This window comes from Melopsittacus undulatus, chromosome 5 (assembly GCF_012275295.1).
Source record: "Melopsittacus undulatus isolate bMelUnd1 chromosome 5, bMelUnd1.mat.Z, whole genome shotgun sequence".
In the NCBI taxonomy this organism is placed as follows: domain Eukaryota; kingdom Metazoa; phylum Chordata; class Aves; order Psittaciformes; family Psittaculidae; genus Melopsittacus; species Melopsittacus undulatus.
In genome coordinates this window covers 4,539,289-4,559,426 of record NC_047531.1, presented here as the reverse complement: position 1 = coordinate 4,559,426, position 20,138 = coordinate 4,539,289, and the positions used below count along the sequence as shown (strand labels likewise).

Below are 20,138 nucleotides of genomic sequence, written 5' to 3'. Positions count from 1 at the left end.
TGGTTTCACAGAGCAAATTCTAACACTATATATCTTGCTACATCCTTTATCATCTATAAATAAGGCACCTTGATACTGGCCACAAGCTGTTTATGGTTAAACCTTAACACAAAGAAGGAGGAGGTGATTTCGGAGGGTACAGAGTATATAACACAACATCTCTGGTTAAAGGCATGCACTCGACATAGGTGTGCCTGAGCAGTCTATGGGCACTCTTACCACTCCCAGATGATTAACAGACTCATTACTTCCCATATGCTGCAAACTGGCCACCTTGCTATACTGCAGCAGTGTGATATAACTGGCAAACCATGAATTAATGGGAAGGTCTAAGATTGAACAAGGCATGTAGCAATAGGACAAGTGGTGATGGATTCAAACTAAAACAGGGGAAGTTCAGGTTGGATATAAAGAAGAAGTTCTTTACTGTGAGGGTGCTGAGGCACTGGCACAGGGTGCCCAGAGAAGTGGTAAATGCTCCATCCCTTGCAGTGCTCCAGGCCAGGTTGGACAGGGTGATATGGTTTAGTGTGAGGTGTCCCTGCCCATGGCAGGGGGGTTGGAACTGGATTATCTTAAGGCCCTTTCCAACCAAAAACTTTCTATGATTCAATATATACATGCAACAAGGATGGTGGTTGCAAAGCCTTTGTTTCCTACTGTCAGCGCTGCACTAATGGTGAGCTCTGTTAGCTCCTACCTGACAGCTGCCCAGTGGCCTGTTTTCTGGTCATGTAAAAGAAGAGACATCTCCATGGCTGCAGCTCTTCAGCTCTGCAGGAGTTAGTTCATAGCTGTATAACAGCAGAACATTCCAAGACAGACAGGGATCAAAGCACAGCTCCCCAACCCTCTTCATGTAATATGATATGCTGAGCATACAAACACCATCCTCAAAATTAAGCGTTTATGTTATAAACCTTCCCCACACCTTTTCCCACATGGACAGTAAGGAAAAAGTGCATGGCACATCTGTGAGGGATGCCAGACAGTCACTCAGGCTGAAATTTGTCTCACCTAATGTCGGTCATCAGCATTGAATGGAAATGAGTCGCCGTTTATAGATAATGGAGAGAGACTGGCACCTTCAGCAAGCAATTCACTCCATCTGCCTGAAACACCTATTTAGGATGGCACAAATCGCCCTATGGTGAAAACCTGTCTCTTCCCATTGACTAAAGGGGAAAGCTGCCTGACTCATTAGGTGAGATGTCTAATTTTCAGGAAGACCATGTTAAACAAGATGAATCCCACATTTAGTGCAATGCCTGGAAGGCACACAGGTGACTGGTGACAGCAAGATGGTCTCTGGAGCCAGGCAGAGCAAGGGCTGCTTGGTTCTCATTCATTTGCTTTCAGGTTGGTCTTTGCAGCTGAAATACCCTCCTTTGAGCTGGGTTACTGGAAGTGGCACCTCTTTGGTGGTCTGGGGAGGAGATGGGAATACTGGTGTGGGAAACATGGGATCGAATGGGATCTGCCACATTGCTCCATCCTCAGCACAGCTTCTGCCCTGTGCTGCTCACACTTGGCAATGGAGGGAGATTGCAGTGTTCCCATTTTAAGGATGGGACACTTGAGGCACAAAGTGGGGTGAGTGACAGCAAAGAGCACTCAATAGACAGACCCCCTGCACCTCTTGATGCTCTGCTCAGGCACCAGGGATTGTGGCTGCTTGTGCAGGGTACTCAGGGCTTGTAACTGCTGCTTCCCTCCGAAGGTGAAGCTGGAAAGGAGAGGAAAGCTTTTAACTCATGGGTGAGACATGGCAAAGCTCTTTGCTGCTGTTTATGAACACCCAACTAATGCACTAATGAGGTGGTAAAGGTTGTGTTTGGAGTCTGAATTGGCTGTTCCTAATCCCACTGAAGTCCCTTTGCTAATATTACCTAGAATTTGGCTTCAGACCTTCAGAAACACAGGAATTAGAACTAGATGATCGTAAGGTCCTTTCCAACCCTAACTATTCTATGATTCTATGCAATAGCATTACCTGCCTTAAAATCCCCACAGTCTTGTACCAGTGTGCTGGGGCCTTGGAGCAAATCCTGGGTAGCAACCTGTGGGATAGAACTCATTGGAAACTCTGCTGGGGGGGACAGGGCAGGATGAGACCCATCTGGAATCACTGCACCAGCACTAGGACATCTCAGGGAGCTGGGATTCCTATAGGAGACCCACTCCATATAGCTGCTGACACCCTGTGGCTGTCGGGCAGAAATGCAGAGATTTTCACATAAGGGTTGGGCAATTTGGGGTTTGAAAAAGGAAAAGACAAAAGCGACTGTTCTTGGAAGAAATAAACCCAAAAAGGAAAGAAATCCCACAGATGCTTCCCAGCTGTGATTTTAGTGCTACCACAGGGACAAAGGTGGCATCGAGCTGTCTCCCTTGGCTCCCAAGACCATGGGCTGAGGGCAAGAAGCTTTGAGGTGCTCCCAGTTTAAGGGGATGGGTGGGAGAAGGCAGCTGCAAGCAGAGATACAGAACATATAGAACCACTTCCTCACTGAAACGACTTCTTTAACTCTTCCTCCTTTCTACTCCGTGTCCCTCCTCTTGTAGTTTATGTGCCACCAACTGCCAAGATGTTCCCACACAGAGTATTTTCCCCTCTGTATTTTCTTTCCCAGCTGCCAAGAGATCTGTGTACAAACACAGGTTTCTCCCTTCCACAAGCAGCTATCTGGTCCTCCTCCAATACAGCACAACAAAAGCAGAGGAAACAAAAAGATGAGGAACAGGAGAGCAATGACCATGCTCTGCTCAACACAGAGGGATGGGGGGAGTTGTTGGCACCAGACAAAATTGGCAGTGTAATAAGTTGTAGCCTTTGAAGATGAGAGAAGAAGCAGGCAATTGTCATAAAGGGAGCAGACATGTCCCTTTAAACAACAAAGCCTGCAAAGATAGCCTGGAGTCTCCAATATAAAGGCTTCATACTGCCTTCTTCTGTCACTCCAGGACAGAAATAGTAGCCCAGTGGGAACCATAAGACATGATGAGAAGCACCAGTCTTCTAGGATGAATGCAACTGCATCCAGAAGGGTGCAGGCAGTGGGAGGAGGTTGGCTCCTGGCTCTGGTCTCCATCACCCCCACTGGCATCACTTAAAGAGGCAATCCCTGCACTGAGGACATGGCTCTTCCCTCCTGGTATGGAAATGAAGCACCTGAGCCAATGCAGGATTGCTCCCCATGGCCCCTTTTGCAGCTTGTCCTTTGTCTTGCCCTGTTTTAACTGTCCCAAGGAGAGCTGGAGGGCTCAGGCTGAGCTCAGGGCTGTGAATGATGCCAGTGTCCCAAGAGGTACCAATGTGGGTTTTATGGCACATCCATCTCTGCATGATGGAGCTGTGCCTCATGCATTCCTTACGGACATGTCCCCCCTCTATGGGACAGCTGGTGACCCACTTTCATCACTGGAAACTGCTTGGAGAGTGCTAAAAACCAGTGCTGCAGACTGCATGGTGCAGAACCCTGTCAAAGAGGGGCAGGATGAGATAACCATCTAGTGAGGGATGACCTTTCAGATGGTGATGAAGCTGGCATGGGGACAGTGGGTGGCAATGGGGACAGTGGGTGGCAATGGGGACAGCTACTGCAGCTGCGCCATCTGCTGTACACATAGAGAATTTTCGGCCAAAAAAGGAGCATTTTGGTCAAGTAACTGTTAAAAATAACTGTCAGACCATGCTCAACCCTTTCTGCTTCCCCTTTGTTTCCCACTGGATGTGCTAGCAGAGCCGCTCACTTCCTTGTTTCACCATCTCCCATGGACTAAGAAAACTTTAGATGCAACTTGATAAAGGTTGATTAAATAACTATTAAAAAGCCTTTCCCCCCCTTCTGTTTTAAGAGAGAGATCTATAGGGAGAGGAAACCAGGGAGCTCCAGGCACTTGTAAATCTGTTCTCCCAAGGGCGCTGTGAAGCATCCTCAAGTGAGTGTGAATATCACCAAACCTGAGGTTACTGTGATATGTTTCTTGAAACTGATCTAATTTAACACAAGAAAACCCTGGAAACATTGAAAGCTTTCCCTCAAAAAGAGATCAGGCTTCGGGAAAGGAGTGAGCCAATGGGAATTCCAGTAAGGGGTCTGTTTTCAAGCAGATCCTCAACAGTGCAGATGTTTCATGCTGTTTGGATGAAGATTAGCATGTACCTCAAAATGCACAGGGGGTTGTAGATTATGTCTCCCTGACTTGGAATATGAAACACCAGCACTACCCCACTCTGGCAGGACTTCAAGGAGAAGGAGTTGCTCCTGCTTTGGAGGGTTGAGGTCATGTTTCTTGCAGTCACTAGTCCATATGAGTTCCCTTGGAGTCGCTGCTGCTACTGGTGTGTAAATTTGGGGTAACTATTGATTTACTCCACTGCAAAGCTGGAGGTGATCACAGAAACAAGTGATCTCCTGGATTCTTGTATACCTAGTGGAGGTGTCCCTGCTAGTGTCAGTGGGTTTAGAACTAGAGGAGCTCTAAGATCCCTTTCAATTCTATATGATTCTATGATCTTAAGAGTGATTCTGCTGAATCCCGAGCCATTGCTGCAATGAAAGAGGGGTTCAATTCTTGCATCCCTCATTGAAGAGAGGGGGATGATGCTGGCACAATGTGATGATCATTCAGCCACTGTGCCAGCACCTGTGTGTCTATGGAGTGGTGCCTTGGCTAGGAGCCTGCAAGGACAAAGCCAGGAGAGCCGTGTGAACTGCAGGGAAGAGCAGCACAGATGAAAGCAGCTGTAATTATGCATCTCAATACTCTCCCTCCCAAGCAGCGCTTGGCAGGTATATCTGATCCCTGGATCTTTTGTGTCCTGACTGGCACTTGCTGTATTGACGCTGAACTCCTGACCTTGCTTTGTCTCCAACCACAACCTTATGTCAGAATGGCTTTGGGTAGAGTTTCACTGCCCGGGTTACCTCGAGGTCCCACAGGAAAGTGATCCCTCGGCTCCTGTGAATGACGCTCTTGCTGTCTCTCCTCAGCCCATGGGAGATGGTTGATGGCTATCGAGACATGAGATCATGCTCAGGTTATTCTTCCATCACCTTTCCACCACCAAAGGTGCAGCTGGATGCTCTTTGCCTTGCTTGACGTGTTCAAGAGTACAGGGAAAGATCCTGTTTAGGCACCCTAGGGACACAGCAGTGTCATGAGCATCTCTAGGAAGCAGACCTGGCCTTCTTCCCGAATTCTGCTATCCAAGAGCACAACTGCAGCAGTAGTGTCTGGGATATGGTTTCTACTCTGTTAGTGAATGCTTGCACTTTGTCCCCAGAAGTTTTTAGGCAGGACCTATCTATTGATCTCCACTGATATGTGGCCAGGTATAAGCCACTTGTGCATAGATAATGAGCTATGTAGATAAATAGCAAGCCACAGACCTGTAGAGGATGGAGGACTCCTGCAATTCGTTATGGGATGCTGTTTTTTAGAGCTCAGACATCTCAGTCTGTTACATTAGAAGAGAAGTAACCAGCTGTTTTGCCTCAGAGCATTGCTCTGGTACTTACAGAAGTAAATAAAGGGTTTGGGGTAAGATAAGAGGCACCAAGTGAGTTGGAGACCTGCAAGTTAGTCCTACTGGAAGGACAGTCCCTATTCTTAGCTCTGCTCTGGCTTCTCTGCTGGGCTGTGGTCCTTGTGCATCACTTGGCTCAGCCAAAGCATCCCTAGAGATGCTGCATTAGGACTCTATTTGTGATCATGTTTGCTAAGCTCTCTGCTTTCTGAATTTCCCTACATTTCACCTGCAGTTCTGTCTGGAGAGAGGTTTTGGGACTGGTTCAATGCTATAAGATCATATCAGACTCATGAAAGCTGTTCTAACTCCTTTGACGGGGCAACTTAAACTGCTCCACAGCCTGATGTAGGGTCTGATTCCCAACTCAGCAACCAGGCCTCAACCTCCATGGCTCAGGCAGCCTTTTTCCTCTCCCAGCAGTCCCCTGCCTCTGTCTAAGTGGAATAATATGTCAGCACTCACCCACTAAATCCCTCTGACACTCTTAATTCTCTCTTGATCATGCCTTGTGCCTTGCCCTTTGTGCCATACAGCTCCTTTAGGACAGCTCCCAGCAGACCTCCTAATCCTTTTAAGTGCTCATGGAAGGCTCTGTTTCCTCCATGGGGTGGTCAGCTTCCCTTCCAGAGACCTGGGTTGATTATCTGCAGTCTGGGTTGTGCGTGGCTGAGAGGAAATCACTTCCTGCCACTCTTAACTGCTGCATTGCCATCTTTTGCCTCTTTATACATGGAAACTTTATACTGATGGTCCTGGAGGGTGATTTACAAGTGTTAAAAATGTGCCTACTATGCCATTCTTTTTATATTCCTTCAAATTACTTTTGGATAATTCAATTAAAGGCTTTGAATACACATTTGGCTAATTCTGATGGATGTACAAAGAACCCCTGTGAATAAGGGTCTGGAGACACATGCTAGTCTTATGCTATTGGAACTCAGAATTATAGAAATGTTTAGGTTGGAAAAGCCCTTTAAGCTCATCCAGCCCAACCATTCCCAGCCCTGCCAAGGCCACCCCTAACCCATGGCACTGAGGCCTCGTCTCCACGCTGTGTGAACACTTGCAGGGACGGTGCCTGCAGCCCTGCCCTGGGCAGCCTGTTCCAATGCCTGAGCACCCTGTGGGGCAGGAATTGTTCCTCAGCTCCATCTAAAGCTGCCCTGGTGCAGCTTGAGGCCGTTTCCTCTTGTCCCATCCCTTGTTCCTTGGGAGCAGAGCCCAGCCCCTCCTGGCTCCATCCTCCTGGCAGGCACTTGTAGGGAGCCATCAGGTCCCCCCTGAGCCTTCTCTTCTCCATCTGAACCCCCCAGGTCCCTCACATCACTTCCATAATACATTAAATTTGAAGATTTCCAATACCAAACAATTGTTACTCTCCCCAGACTTCTTTGGAGGTGCTCCAATAATGATCCAAGAGCCATGGGTGTGCAATCCTAAAAACTGCTTCTCTCCTCTGTGTCCCTCTCTGAGCTCAGGAATGCACAGTGATGAATGTTACTTTGGTAGTATTTTTTAGGTCTATACTTCATATCTCAGGAACATCCACTGAATCTTCCCTGCAGCTACAGAAGCTCTCCCCTAAAAATCACCCAATCCAAAAGTGTTTCAGTGAAAGATGTGGAAACTGAGGGCAGCTGACATCTCTGAAGTCATATGGCCTGTTCATAGCTTAGCTAAGGTTTGAGATTCCCATTTGTCTAAGTCCCTTGTTCTAACCCTGGAGCTAAAGAAAAGGATGAAAGAGAACAGAGACCATTCGTTGTTAGCAGCACAGGCTGGAGTCAGAGGCTGTATAAAGGAGGGTGCTGGGAAGGAGAACTGTTGATATTCAGTGTTCCACTGTTCTGTATCCATTGATCTCTGGTGTAATTCATTATAGAATCATGGAATGGTTTGGGTTGGAAAGAGCCTTAAGATAATCCAGTTCCACCCCCTTTTTGGATAAAGGAGGTGGAGAAGAAGGAACTGAGAAGGGATGTGTTTGATATAGTCATTTTTCCAGGAGTCTGGAGTTGTAGCTGCCTCTCCATTAGGTAGTGACTAGGAAAGTCTTGTAGCTCAGTGCTGGAGTCTGCAGGTGAATCCATGTGATGTTGGAGGAGACCAACAAATGGGATGGATATCAGTCAGTAATGGAGGATGGGAGATGAGAGGAAACCTTGGGAAGGCAAAGGTGTCAGTGAGACATAGCTGAGCACATATGGCACTTGCTGGGAGACTGCTTCTCATTTGGGACTGACTTGGTTATGACTATCTTACAATATTGCTGTTAAAGTGGAGAATATGATGGAGGAGTACATGTGATGAAGAAGTAGATGCCTTATTCTTGGATGTGCTTAAGGCAAGGTTGGATGGGCTTGGAGTAAACTGGTCTAGTGGAAGGTGTCCCTGCCCATGGGATGGGGTTGGAACTGGATGAGCTCTAAGGTCCCTTCCAGCCCAAACCAACCTGTGATTCTATAATCTATGACTGGTGAGAAAGGTGGTCTGTGCTGAAGCTGGCCTGCAGAGAGACATATCCCTTAGTCAGACATCAGAGACAAGCAGAGGAACAAGGTGGATTTGCAGATGAGAGCAGCCTTCAATGGAGCATGGGTCTGTGGGAGGTGAATGGAAGAGGCCTCATCTACTGTTTCAGCACTGGATCAGCTTTCTGGCTGCTTGCATGAAAGGGGAATGAGGGCAAGTGTGGAGCTTTGTCCCCAGATGGTAATTCCCTTTTATCTGAGGCAATATTGGAAGATAAGCATTCCCTCATTCTCTTCTTTTTTCCTGTGGATAAACATAGATTATGAAGGTTAGAAAGGCTTCAAGAGGTGTTTCTTTTATCTGATATTAAGTTCTTTATAGGTCACTTTGGCATTGAGAAGCCCAGGAGCTGAAAGGGTCAGCAATTGAATTACAATAACCTTTGCAGAGCACAACCCTGTCAGTGAGGCTGAGACCCAGAGATATGTGGGACCTTATTATCACAACCTTAGCCCCAGGGATGTCAATTGACAAAGGGACTGGAGAAAGAGGCTGAGCTCACTGATTTCCTTGGAGAGCTTCTCTTTCAGGTTCCCCTTTCCCTTGGCCTTGGAGATAACAGGTCCCCACATTGCTGACAGGAACTGTTCCCAAGCCAGCACTCCATCCACCCACCCAAGCCCATAGCTCTTAGCAAAGAGCTCCAGCCCTGAGATTTCCCTGCTTTCAGTTATACACAGTCCATCACTCTCTGCATCTCTCTGTAGTTATTTAGTATCAGCACTTCACATAAATATTGGTGCAGGAGCAGAGAATCTTACTTGACCAGTGATACAATCTTTAGGATATGATTTCTGATCTGTTTTTCTTATAGAGAAAGTGGCAAAACCACCCATATCCTCAGCAAAACAGGAGCTTTGGTCTGCCTCTGATACGCTGTAAAGGGAAATTGCAAATACATCTGTATATCTCCAAGATTGAATGTGACAGGCTATGATTGAGCTTGTTGCCCTCACTGATGACTGGAGCTGCACAGGGCACTGCACCACCAAGGTGTGTGTAGATGCCTGTATTCAGAACAGATTCCGTGTGTTGTCTGAGACAGGGTGTAGGTTCTTTGGTGGGAATGCTGTGCTGGGTGTGAATACTCACTCAGTTGTATGCATGTGCCCATCTTGACATCACTCATGTCCCCTTACTCATGACCAGGACCCTGTGGCACATTGGTGAGAGCATCCTCGGTCCAGGTATAAGAACCTTGGTGGTCACAGTGTGTGCACATAGGTGCATGTGCTGTTTGTTGGGTGCCCTCCACCCTCCTGCATGTGTGCTGTGCTACCCTTGCTGACCCGTGTGCTGCTGTGTGCTCTCCTGCCCATGTGTCCATGTGGATGCCCGGGTCTCCGTGCTTCCCATTCCCAAAGGGCAGCTGGCTTCCTCTCAAGTGACCCAGTGTCATGAGGACCTGTGGGTGTCTCAAAGCTCACCCTGTCTGGCTGCAGTCAAAGGGCCCTTTGTGGTGCTGCCCTGCTCCCATCCCTCTGGGTCACCGCATTCCCGGCATAGAGGGATGAGCTCATCTCTGGGAGGAATCAGCCCCATGAACAGACATTTATAAAGGACTTGTATTCATGATCCAGCCCATGTGGTTATCCATTTGTCTTCATACCATCCCATTTTACTATCTATCTGCCTCAATTACTAAGCCTATCCCATGTAAGGATTTGTGCTCAAGGCCAACTGTGTTGAGATCTTTGTCTGTGGTCAGTCCTATTCACATGCTGTGCTTCTGGGTATTTCTGGACTAAACGCAGACAGCTCTGAGTCTGGTGCTACTGGTCTGAATTGCTTTTATCTGTAGTTTGACCCTTACTTAAGAGCTGACCAGAGTCAGGCAAGCATTTTGGGTTATGTCTCACGAGATGCCACCCATGCTTTTGCATGGAAAAGTGTAATTCTCATACTTTTCTCCTTTTCATTGTTGTTCTCTTAATCTCAATCAGAACCGACTCTGATTGAAAGCATCTCCAGGTCCCTCTTGTGCTGCTGCCCCAGAGCTGGATCAGGGCTGCAAGGGGGGTCTCCCCAGAGCACAGCAGAGGGGCAGGATCCCCTCCCTGAGCTGCTGCTCACGCTCTGGGGGTGCAGCCCAGCACATGGGGGGTTCTGGGCTCAAGCAAACATTGAAGCTGGGTCATGGGGAAGGAAAGGAGGAGGAATAGCAGGTTCAGGGCTCTGGTTCTTGTATGGAACAACACAACCCAGTCCTTGGTGAGGACTGGACAGCCTGGTGCCATAGGTGAGTGCCAGCAGGCTGTTAATAGATCTCCTGGCAGGGCTTGTTGCTGAACATTGAGCACTTGGCAGGCCATTACCTTGAAAAATGAGCTCTGCGGAGCTTGCCTTGTGTTGTTACAAACTAATGATTTGCATTGATTAGCACGTGGCTCATGAGTGTCTAATTTATCAATCAGGGAGCGCCAGGGGAGCGTGTGTAAACCCTGCTTTCAAAAATGATGTCATCTGTCAATTGGCTAAGGAATGTGAAAGCTGCATACACCTGATGTGCTCTCATGGTGAGGGAGAGGAAGGACCAAGTCATCTCCTACTCTTTTCCCTCTGCTTCCTTCTCTGTACCTGTTTCACTTTAGGGTGAGCCCTGCAGTTGAGGTACAGGCTGTATCAGCATCAGTGTGGCAGCAGGACCAGGGCAGGGATTGTGCCTCTGCACTGGGCACTGCTGAGGCTGCACCTTGAATCCTGTGTTCAGCTCTGGGCCCCTCACTACAAGAGAGACCTTGAGGGGCTGGAGCAGGGCCAGAGAAGGGCAATGGAGCTGGTGCAGGGCCTGGAGCACAAGAGAGATGGGGAACGGCTGAGGGACCTGGGGGGTTCAGATGGAGAAGAGAAGGCTCAGGGGGGACCTGATGGCTCCCTCCAAGTGCCTGTAGGAGGATGGAGCCAGGAGGGGCTGGGCTCTGCTCCCAAGGAACAAGGGATGGGACAAGAGGAAACAGCCTCAAGCTGCACCAGGGCAGGTTTAGATGAAGCTGAGGAACAATTCCTGCCCCACAGGGTGCTCAGGCATTGGAACAGGCTGCCCAGGGCAGGGCTGCAGGCACCGGCCCTGCAAGTGTTCACACAGCGTGGAGACGAGGCCTCAGTGCCATGGGTTAGGGGTGGCCTTGGCAGTGCTGGGAATGGTTGGACTGGATGAGCTTAAAGGGCTTTTCCAACCTGGTTGATTCTATTGTTCTATGACTGGACACACTTCAAGCTGTAATTGTTGCTTTTATGGTGCTGGGAGCAACAGTCATAAACTCATGTGTTAGGTGCTCTTCAAGCCCACCCACATTGAAAGGTTTGTCTTTTATTTATGTCTAATTTACATCATATATTCATTACAACCCATATCTTTTGCTTTCAGTGTTGGTGGGGAACCATAGTGGTATGGCACAGAAGTCACATGCTGTGGACTATGAAACAGAAGGGACTTCTGCTAGCTCGGAGTTTGTGTCCTGGGTTGAAAGACCCTTTGGCCCAAAGCAGAAGGCTCATTCCAGCCCATCTGAGATCATTATAAGTTTGCTCCATTATGAGACGGTGACCTGCCATTAAACTGGAACATTTACGAGCCATGTCAAGGCATAGTGACCTATGTCTCTCTAGTAAAGGAAAAGAGATGTCCATCAATGTCTTGTCCTATGTTTTTCCTGAACCTTCGGAAGTAAGAGAAAACCTCTTCTGCCCCCACATGAGGGAGATCTCCTATCCAGCAGTCAGGCACATCTGTTTGACCTGATTTTGCAGCATGGATGGATTACATGAGAGGTCAGTGGGTGCCTTCTCTGCAGGGATTAGACCCAGTGCCCCTGCTTAGTGCAGCCACCTGTGCTCCCTACCAGAGCCCAGCCAAGTGTATGCGGTGGAAGGATTACAGTGCAATGCCTGCAGATGATAGGGATTAGCCAACATTATTCTAGGGAAGCTGTTTTCTTGGAAACCCTTTGTTTGCTACTTGAAGAAAAGGCCTTGGGAGCTGTGTGAATGGAGAAGGGAGAAAGAACTGTTCTCCTTGGCCTTTGCAATGCTGTAGCAAGTAAGTCTTGCTTGCAAACCACAAGATTTATGTCTTCTGGACAAAAGAAATGTGAAGGGATTGCAAAACCAATCTGCTTTGCTGCCCCTTTTGTTGTGTGGATGGATGTGTGTGCTCAGGTGGACATCTGTTGAGCAAGCATACAGTGCTTGTAGACGCCTTCTGGAAGGGGTGCGTTTGTGTGGACAGCTTTGGGTCTGTGGATGCGGTTGGATGAGTGACCACACAGACACTGATGAGCTTGGACAGAGTATAAGAGATGAGCCTTGCCAGGGTAAAAGCTGGAGGTAAATGTCAAGTTTAGGTGTGGATCTACCTTGGAAGCAAAAGACTGGGCTTGATTCTCTTCTTGAGATGAGCTGGATCACCTCTGGTGAGAGTGGTTGCTGCCATGACACATTGGGGTCAGGACAGCATTGAAAGCAAGAGTGTTTGGAAGACTAAACCCCTGGTTTTCCCTATCTTGCTCTCCATGCGACTGAAGATGCTGTGAGATCTGTATCTGGATGAGCTGGTATCGTCCATGCAAGCAGCACCTTCAAGCTTCTGTACAAGAGATGCTGTTGGCTGCTGACTATCAGGCATGAGAAAGAGATACCTCAGCCCTTGCTTTTTCAATTAGTGTTTCTAAAGGTTCTTTTGGATCAGGAGATAGATGGGGCTATTGAAATGCCATGTTTTATTAGAAATTGATCTCATTGTAATAGGCTTTAGGCAAATTAGAGCATATTATTTGACTGGAAAACACATGCCAAAACGGAGGAGTAGAGGAGGAACATGGAATGTCACTAGCACCTTCCCCCTCTTTGCCAAGATCAATAGAGCTACATCACATAGCACAAATCAATGCAAAAGCAGAAATAGATGATCATCATAATGGTCTGACATTAGATATGTGCTGTCTGCTCTGTCTTTGCCCCCTCTCCATGCCAGAAACAGCAGCCAGCAGTCACAGCATCCACTGGGGAACATTAGGACCATCAAAAAGGGAGGAACTAATATTGGAAAAGCAATGAAGTATTAGAGGCCCCTGTGCGGTCGTAAGGCTGTGGCTGGGCACTGCTGAGAGCAGCCTGGATTGATGTGCCAGGCTCCAGGACTGCTTGGATCTCCTAGAAATGATGTTTGCAGATCCTTAATCCAATAGCATGAAGTAATAATGGTGATTTCAGTGGGAAGCCCTGGGAGAAGGAGAGGCAAGGCTGACAAAGGAGGGATGCTGCAGGGTATGGGGAGGATGGAGCTTGTCCTGCCAGGTCTGGCAACCATTTAACCCCTGTTCTAGGGAAATAGAGCTATTTCATGGGCAAAATCTACCACCAGCAAGACTTGAGCAGGAGCTGCTGGAGCACTGGCTGGAAGCATTGGGATGGTGATGATAAATTCCCTTTACTTTCACCAGCCCAGGGCTGCTGGCACTGCACAAAAGCAGAGTGGAGGGGAGGGATGGGTTGACTGAGTGAGCCATGGTTCACCAAGCTCCTCTTCCACTTAGTTATTCATTTAATTATTTGTAATGACTATTATCAAACCAGCATCTGCTCCTGCTGCCTGCCTGACCATCCAGCCTGATCCTGATCCCAGCCAGGCTTTCAGGAGTCCATGGTGGGTTTCAAGTGTTTCATAAAGAGATATTAATAGAGAGAGGTCTTGTTCTGACTCTGGTGAGCCAGAAATGATGCTCTGGGCTGGAGGTGATGGTTTCAGAAGAGCAGGAAACAGATGACCTCAATTGGCACAACAGAAATGAGCTTCTGCTACCAGTGACCAGTCTAATATGGGACAGTAAAATAGAAGGTAGAAGGAGACCTGGTTCAGGAGTGTGTTTCTAAAGTGAGTCTCAAGACAATTAGTTGTCTGTGCTTCATTTGCTGTGATTTAGACAGCAGAGCTGTCTTAAAGCTTATGAACTGGATTTTTCTTGGTTAAAAAAAAGCTGGATGATGTTAACAGACTCCAAACAGTGATTCAGTCTTCTGGATAAGGCTTTGATAGGTCTGAAGTAAAGCTCCTGAAGTACACCTAGTATGGATGCTGGGTTTTAGCAGAAACAGTGTCCCTTTACAGATAACTCCTGTTACACTGTGCTTTTTGATAGTGTAGGCATATTGTTTGGGAGAGCTTTTCCCATCTCTGCTGCTGGTGTGTTTGGTCATTTCACCTCTTTCTCACCTAACCTCCACTGCACAATGAGCCTTTCCAAAAGAGACTGTCCCCATGCAGCTTAGTGGAGGAATAACAGGCTAACAACAGAGGTATGTGGTCCCCTCAGACTACAGGACAGGATTGATGCTCCAGTCTGGAAGTCTCTCTATTGGTGACCTTAAAGATACCTGCTTTTTGCCATGATTATGGTTTATTTTCCAGCAATGGGGCCAATTCCTTTGTCCTCCAACCCCACTGCTTTCCCTTTATGCTTTTGAGCCCATGCCCATGACTTGGAGGGATTTACTGTTCCCTTCTCTTCAATAACCATATGACCCCATCTCCCTCTTAGAAGTGTGATTGAGGCATCTGCCACCAGGTTGCCTAGGAGACTCAAGCATCACCCTCCTGCAGACCCCACAGCAGCCAGGAGATAATGCTGAAAGGCACCAGTCAAGTGATGGAAGGTATCCTTTACCTTCTTTCATCTACCAGCCCCACGGGCTGCTTGCCAGGATGCCTGCGGGGCTAGCCATGGCCAGTATAGAAGCTCAGGGAAGGCCGGAGCCTGTGTCTTTAAAGATTAATAGTGTTGTTTGCTCATTAAGGAGATCGTTTTGAAGTCAGCTGTAGCCAGAACATTCAAGTGCAAGCATCTGTTTGCTACTGGGAGAGGGTATTTATTGTCTGCTACTTCAATGGATGTAAATAAACAGCCAGACCTAGATAATGTTCAGACAAACAAACAAACAGCTGCCAGAATAGGTCCCCTGGTAGTTGACCTTCGGAAGCATCATGCTGATGTTTTAATAGCAGCCAGCACTGCAGCATGAAGCCCAGTGAATTCAGCTTTCCAGGAAGCAGGATTAACGTGCAGCCTGAAAGTGTTTGTCCTGGAGAGCTCTGCACGTGTGTGTTGGGTTAAAGGAGGGCAGTGGAGCTTCTGGTGCTGAGTAGAGAGCATCTTGTGGTCCAAGGTGTGTCCAGGACTGATGAGGAGGTGATGAGCATGTGTGTGGAGCAGTGTACCCATCTGTTAACAGTGGTTGTAGCTGACTGAGCACTTTGAAACTCATGTATGGTCCTGGAGTTATCTCCATCATTTCTTGCCCCCTCTTCTCTTGCCTTGCAGAGGTGCTCATGGTTCACAGACAGTTTCAAGGACAAATCCCATCTGGACTGTCAGTCAGGCTCTAATTCCACAGCCTGATAAAACCATCTTGAATATAAGAATACTTCACCCAAAGAAAACTCATATCTATCCCAGCACACCAGCTCCACATGAGGCTTGTGGCCCATGCCAGCAAAGAAGAGCAGGAACAGAGCAAACTGCTGGTGTGTGCTCCAGATTCCCTGCAATTGGCATCTCTGGGAGCTTTCTGAATAGAGATTGTATCTGTGTCCCTGCTTTAGTGGTGATCACTTGCAGGTTTTGATGGGAATCTTCTCATTTCCCCTTCACAGATTCTTCTTTTGATTATTTTCCCCTGGTTCTAATGGGTGCCTGGGAGCCAGGAATAAATCTCTCTCAAAGAGAAACTGCTGTTGTGTTGTTTGATGCTCAGGACTGTGAAGAATGCTGGGAAGGTGAGGATCCTCTGGGGTCTGTGCTTGGGGTTGAACATAAGTAAGCTGGAGTTCAAGACAGGTAAAGGGATGGCTTGAGTTAAGGGCCAGACTTTTGGCTGCAAGCTCCAATAATCACCTCTTTGCTGGCACAGGGTCTGTTAATGTCTGCCAGACTTTCTGGTCTTCTTCTGAACTGTCTTTTCCCTTAGCTTTAACTAAGGAGAGAGGTTTCTGCACTTATTGTACTGTGCGTGCATGAGCGCACGTGTGTCTGTTTGCACATGTAGGGTGGAATGAGCCCTGTTCTTTCCTCCCCCTCTGCAAAATAATGACTTTTTGCAGGCAATTAGGCCAGCAATAGCTGTTAAATCACTTCCCAGTAGCTCTGCTTGCCTGGTGTGAAACCTCTGCAATCTTTTACCTGCACCAAATGCATAGGGGAGATCCCTGGGGGGGAAGCTGTGCCTCCTGTCTGAGCGGTTTGTTAACTCCAGCTGCCTATTCCTGCAGCCTGCCTCTTCCATCTCTGAGCTCTTCCTCCTTTAATGGGGCCTGGCAAAGGCTGAGGACGGTGACTGAGCCCTGGGGTGATAATTGGCTGCTTACATATCTAGCAGCCTGCAGACCTGACCCTGGCGATGCTGCGAAATCAAGGTCAAAGCAGCAGAGATGGAAGGTTTGTTTAGCACAGTGAGAGTGAGGATCTTCTGCAGACCTCTGATGGGGATGAGCAGCCTCGAGGGACTGGGGGGAGCTGAACAGAGCTGAAGTAGCAGGCAAAGCTCAGCATTGCTCCCTGAGAGTGAGAATATGGCACAGGGAAGTCTCTGTGGGAAATAGGAAAGGCTCCTGCTATGGGGGCATTTGAGATGCCCTGGGTAGAGACCCAACAGGGAGACTTCTCTGTTTCTCAGCCTGTAGCAATTCTATCTCCTTCTTTCTCCTGCCTGTCCTGAGTGCAATGGCTCATCCTGAGCCTGTTGGCCTCTTTGCTCTTGACCTCATGGGTGAATCATGTCAGTGTCCACTCAAAAAGAGAGTCCCTAGGAGCTGAATTCACCCATTACAGACAGTGGACACAAGCGAGCCCTTTCCTCCTAGGCAGTGAGGGGCAGTGGGAGGCATGGATGCTGAGTGCTGGGCTTCAGGCTCTTACCTCTTGGTGTGTTGACGTTGTGACATGTTTTGCTGTCATCACCATGTCCGTCAAGATGACAAGCTAACTGCAGGTCCTCTGGTGTCATTTGACCAGCCCAAAAGGCAATGCCTGCACATGCACCCACTTCTGTGGAGTTTAATGGATAATGCATAGGATCTGAGCATCCCTGAGCATCCTCCATACCCTTTGCTGTCACAAGGAGCCCCTTTAACTCCTCTACTTCATTTCTCCTGTCTTTCCTTGGGGAATAAGATTTCTTTGTTGTCATATAGCAGGTGGTGTATAAGAATATGCTACAAATCTTGTATCTCATTGCTGCTCTTTGCTCATACTGGCTTTCCAGACCCTTTGGCATTCCATCTTTTCCTTTCTCTTTGCCTTTATAATACAGAAGCTGATTTACACTCAGGTTCTTGGCTGAAAGGTTGATACAGAAGGAGCAAGCTCATGGACTGTGCCAGGGAACAGTGGGAATAGGTCTTGGTACCATAAGTTCTCCCCAGCTTGTTATTTCCTTAGGGTGTGAAGGGTGCTTTTAGCTCAGCTATCAAACTGCTCAAGTAAAAACCACAGAAGTGAACCTTTGGTCTGGAAAGTGTTGAGATCATGATGTAGAGCATGAAGAAGCTCTACTGCAGCTTAGTTTCTTCTAAGGGAAGGTGTTGTGTTTCTGAAGGATAGAAGTGAAAGGAGACACGTTGAAAACATAGCAAGGGAGATAAGGAATGTGACTGCAAGTCTGAAACACACAGCCATGGGTTTGTTGAAGTACAGGACCTCACAAGATCGAGAAGGACCTGACAGCTAGATTATCATCAGGGAGTGTAGTGATAGGATAAGGGGTGATGGTTTAAACTGAAACAGGGGAAGTTCAGGTTAGATTTAAGGAAGAAGTTCTTTACTGTGAGGGTGCTGAGGCTCTGGCACAGGGTGCCCAAAGAAGTGGTAAATGCCCCATCCCTGGCAGTGTTCAAGGCCAGGTTTGGACAGATCCTTGGGTAACATGGTTTAGAGTGAGGTGTCTCTTCCCATGGCAGGGGGGTTGGAACTGGATGAACTTTAAGGTCATTTCCAACCCTAACTATTCTATGATTCTGTGATTCTATTATCCTGAACTGAAATTATAGATTGAAAGGGATTATGAACCTTCTCCAGCTGCTTTTGAGCCCAGTCTCTAGAAGTTTGGTTTAGACAGGAAAGGAAAACTCTGGTGTTTTATGCATTTTCTCTGGGTCACTGCCGGGGATAGAGTGGGACTGTGCATCCTGTTCTTTCTCTTAATTCCAGTTATTGATGTTCCTAAGTGACACCCTGTTATGAGATATGTCTGGAATCATAAGGTGCCATATTTGTGCAGGACTGATTTCAATATCTGATATATATAATAAACAAGAGAAATAGCCTGTGTTGGATTGTTCAATCCGCAATAATATATTGCCCTATGGAATATTAGCAATAGGAGCAATAATATCATCTGCGTGAGTCAGTGCTGCAGACTCTTTGTGTTTCTTTATCTTCTGCTCATCATCACAACAAATCCTGCCTTTTGTGCCATCATTTTCAGCTCAGTAGATTTGTCCAGGCAATTACAGTAATGCGGTGACAGTGCCAGATAAATATGAGCAGGGTCTGGATTGTTCTTCTGCAGTGCTTTCCTATTTATGGGGCCAGCAGTTAAACCTGCTTTATCCTTAAGTGAGGATGCAGGGGAGAGGTTCACTTTTGGTCATTTTCCAAATGACATGGACCACAATACATTTATCCAATTATTGTTATACAGTCTCCATGGAAAGAGGAAAAATACTCATGTTCTTTGCCTCTTTTTGCTCTGCAGATCCGTGTGGATGGCACCACCAAGAACACACTGGAGTATGAGATTGTGCAGGTGGTGGATACTGGTCCCATACTGCGAGATATGGCTTTCTCAGTGGATCATGAGCACCTTTACATCATGTCTGAGAAGCAGGTAAGGAGCCCTGTCAGTCCATTGTGGTTCATGCTATGGACATCAGAATTGTACATGATGTTCTGTGAGTGAATACGGTTACTACAAAGATGTGCTCTGTCACTGATCTCACGATGCCTTGTCCTTAGAAACCATTGTATTTATACACTGATGCAGTTTTTGAGGGCATCTCTGGGGCAGAGAACTAAGGGGGCAGAAACCACCCCCAGTGTTGCTTTATGCAGTACAAGTCCTACTGGCTACATGACAAGGAGTTGCTATTGCATCTGCTGCGTACCACATTGCTCTCCACCCCCATTCAAACTGTGTCGACATCTGCCACAGATATGGAGAAGTTTAACAACGCTGAATCACTTGGCATCACCTGGAGTATTTGGAGAACATGAAGCCTCTTTGAGACACAGTGATCAAGAGTGTAGGATGCTGCCTGCCAGGGTGCAGGCCAAGTTTGGTATGACGTTCCTGGTGTGTTATTCAGTAGTAGTATTGAAAATACTAACAGCCAGATGCCAGGGAAGGACCAATCTGGGTGTTCAACATGGAAGCTTGGCTGATTTCAGCAGAGTGCTTGGCCTTAGGAAGTTTGATGTTTGGAGTGGGAGGAGGAGCTAGTTTTGCATAAAGAAATCCCTTGTATGTAGTTAGTCTGCTGGACATACTACTACTATGATAACTACTTGAGTTATCATATCTGGTTGATTTATGCATGTTCATGATCCATATAAAAAAGGTAGCAATAAGGGGTTGTGGTAGGGTGATGGCAGGTGCCCTACAGTGCAACTTCAGTGGAGGACACCAGTCCAACTGTGGCATTCACCTATATATTAGAGTTCAATGATTAATTGAGAAAGTATTACCCATCTGACCTTGGATCATGTAAGTGGCACCAAACACAAAACACCACTTCATATGCTTCCTATTGGCTTCATGAATTGCCTGGAGGATGCCTACATGTTCCTCCCCATATCATCTTAAGATGGCTGTTTTCCAGGCTGTAGCTAACACTGAAATTATTGGCCTTTACCTAAGCTAGGAGTTTTCTCCTGGCTCATAAGGCAGGAGTACATGTGGGGTTTGGAGGGAGGTGTTCAGCAGGGTTGCTGTGGTCCTGCAGCTTGTATGTGGCAGGCTGGCTGTTCTTCTCCCCCATACAAAGTAGAGGGGTTGTAGTTTCCAGTCTATGTAATTTCTT

At 47.4% G+C, this 20,138-nt stretch overlaps 1 protein-coding gene across 1 annotated transcript in view; it reads left to right on the top strand.

Annotated features, from left to right (window-relative positions):
• The window catches only part of PLXNA4 (plexin A4), a 435,244-nt gene that overhangs the window by 182,560 nt on the left and 232,546 nt on the right, over nt 1–20,138 (top strand). The window contains exon 3 of the mRNA XM_034063149.1: nt 18,815–18,946. Coding sequence (XP_033919040.1) covers nt 18,815–18,946 — 132 coding nt within the window. The remainder of the gene's footprint in view (nt 1–18,814; nt 18,947–20,138) is intronic.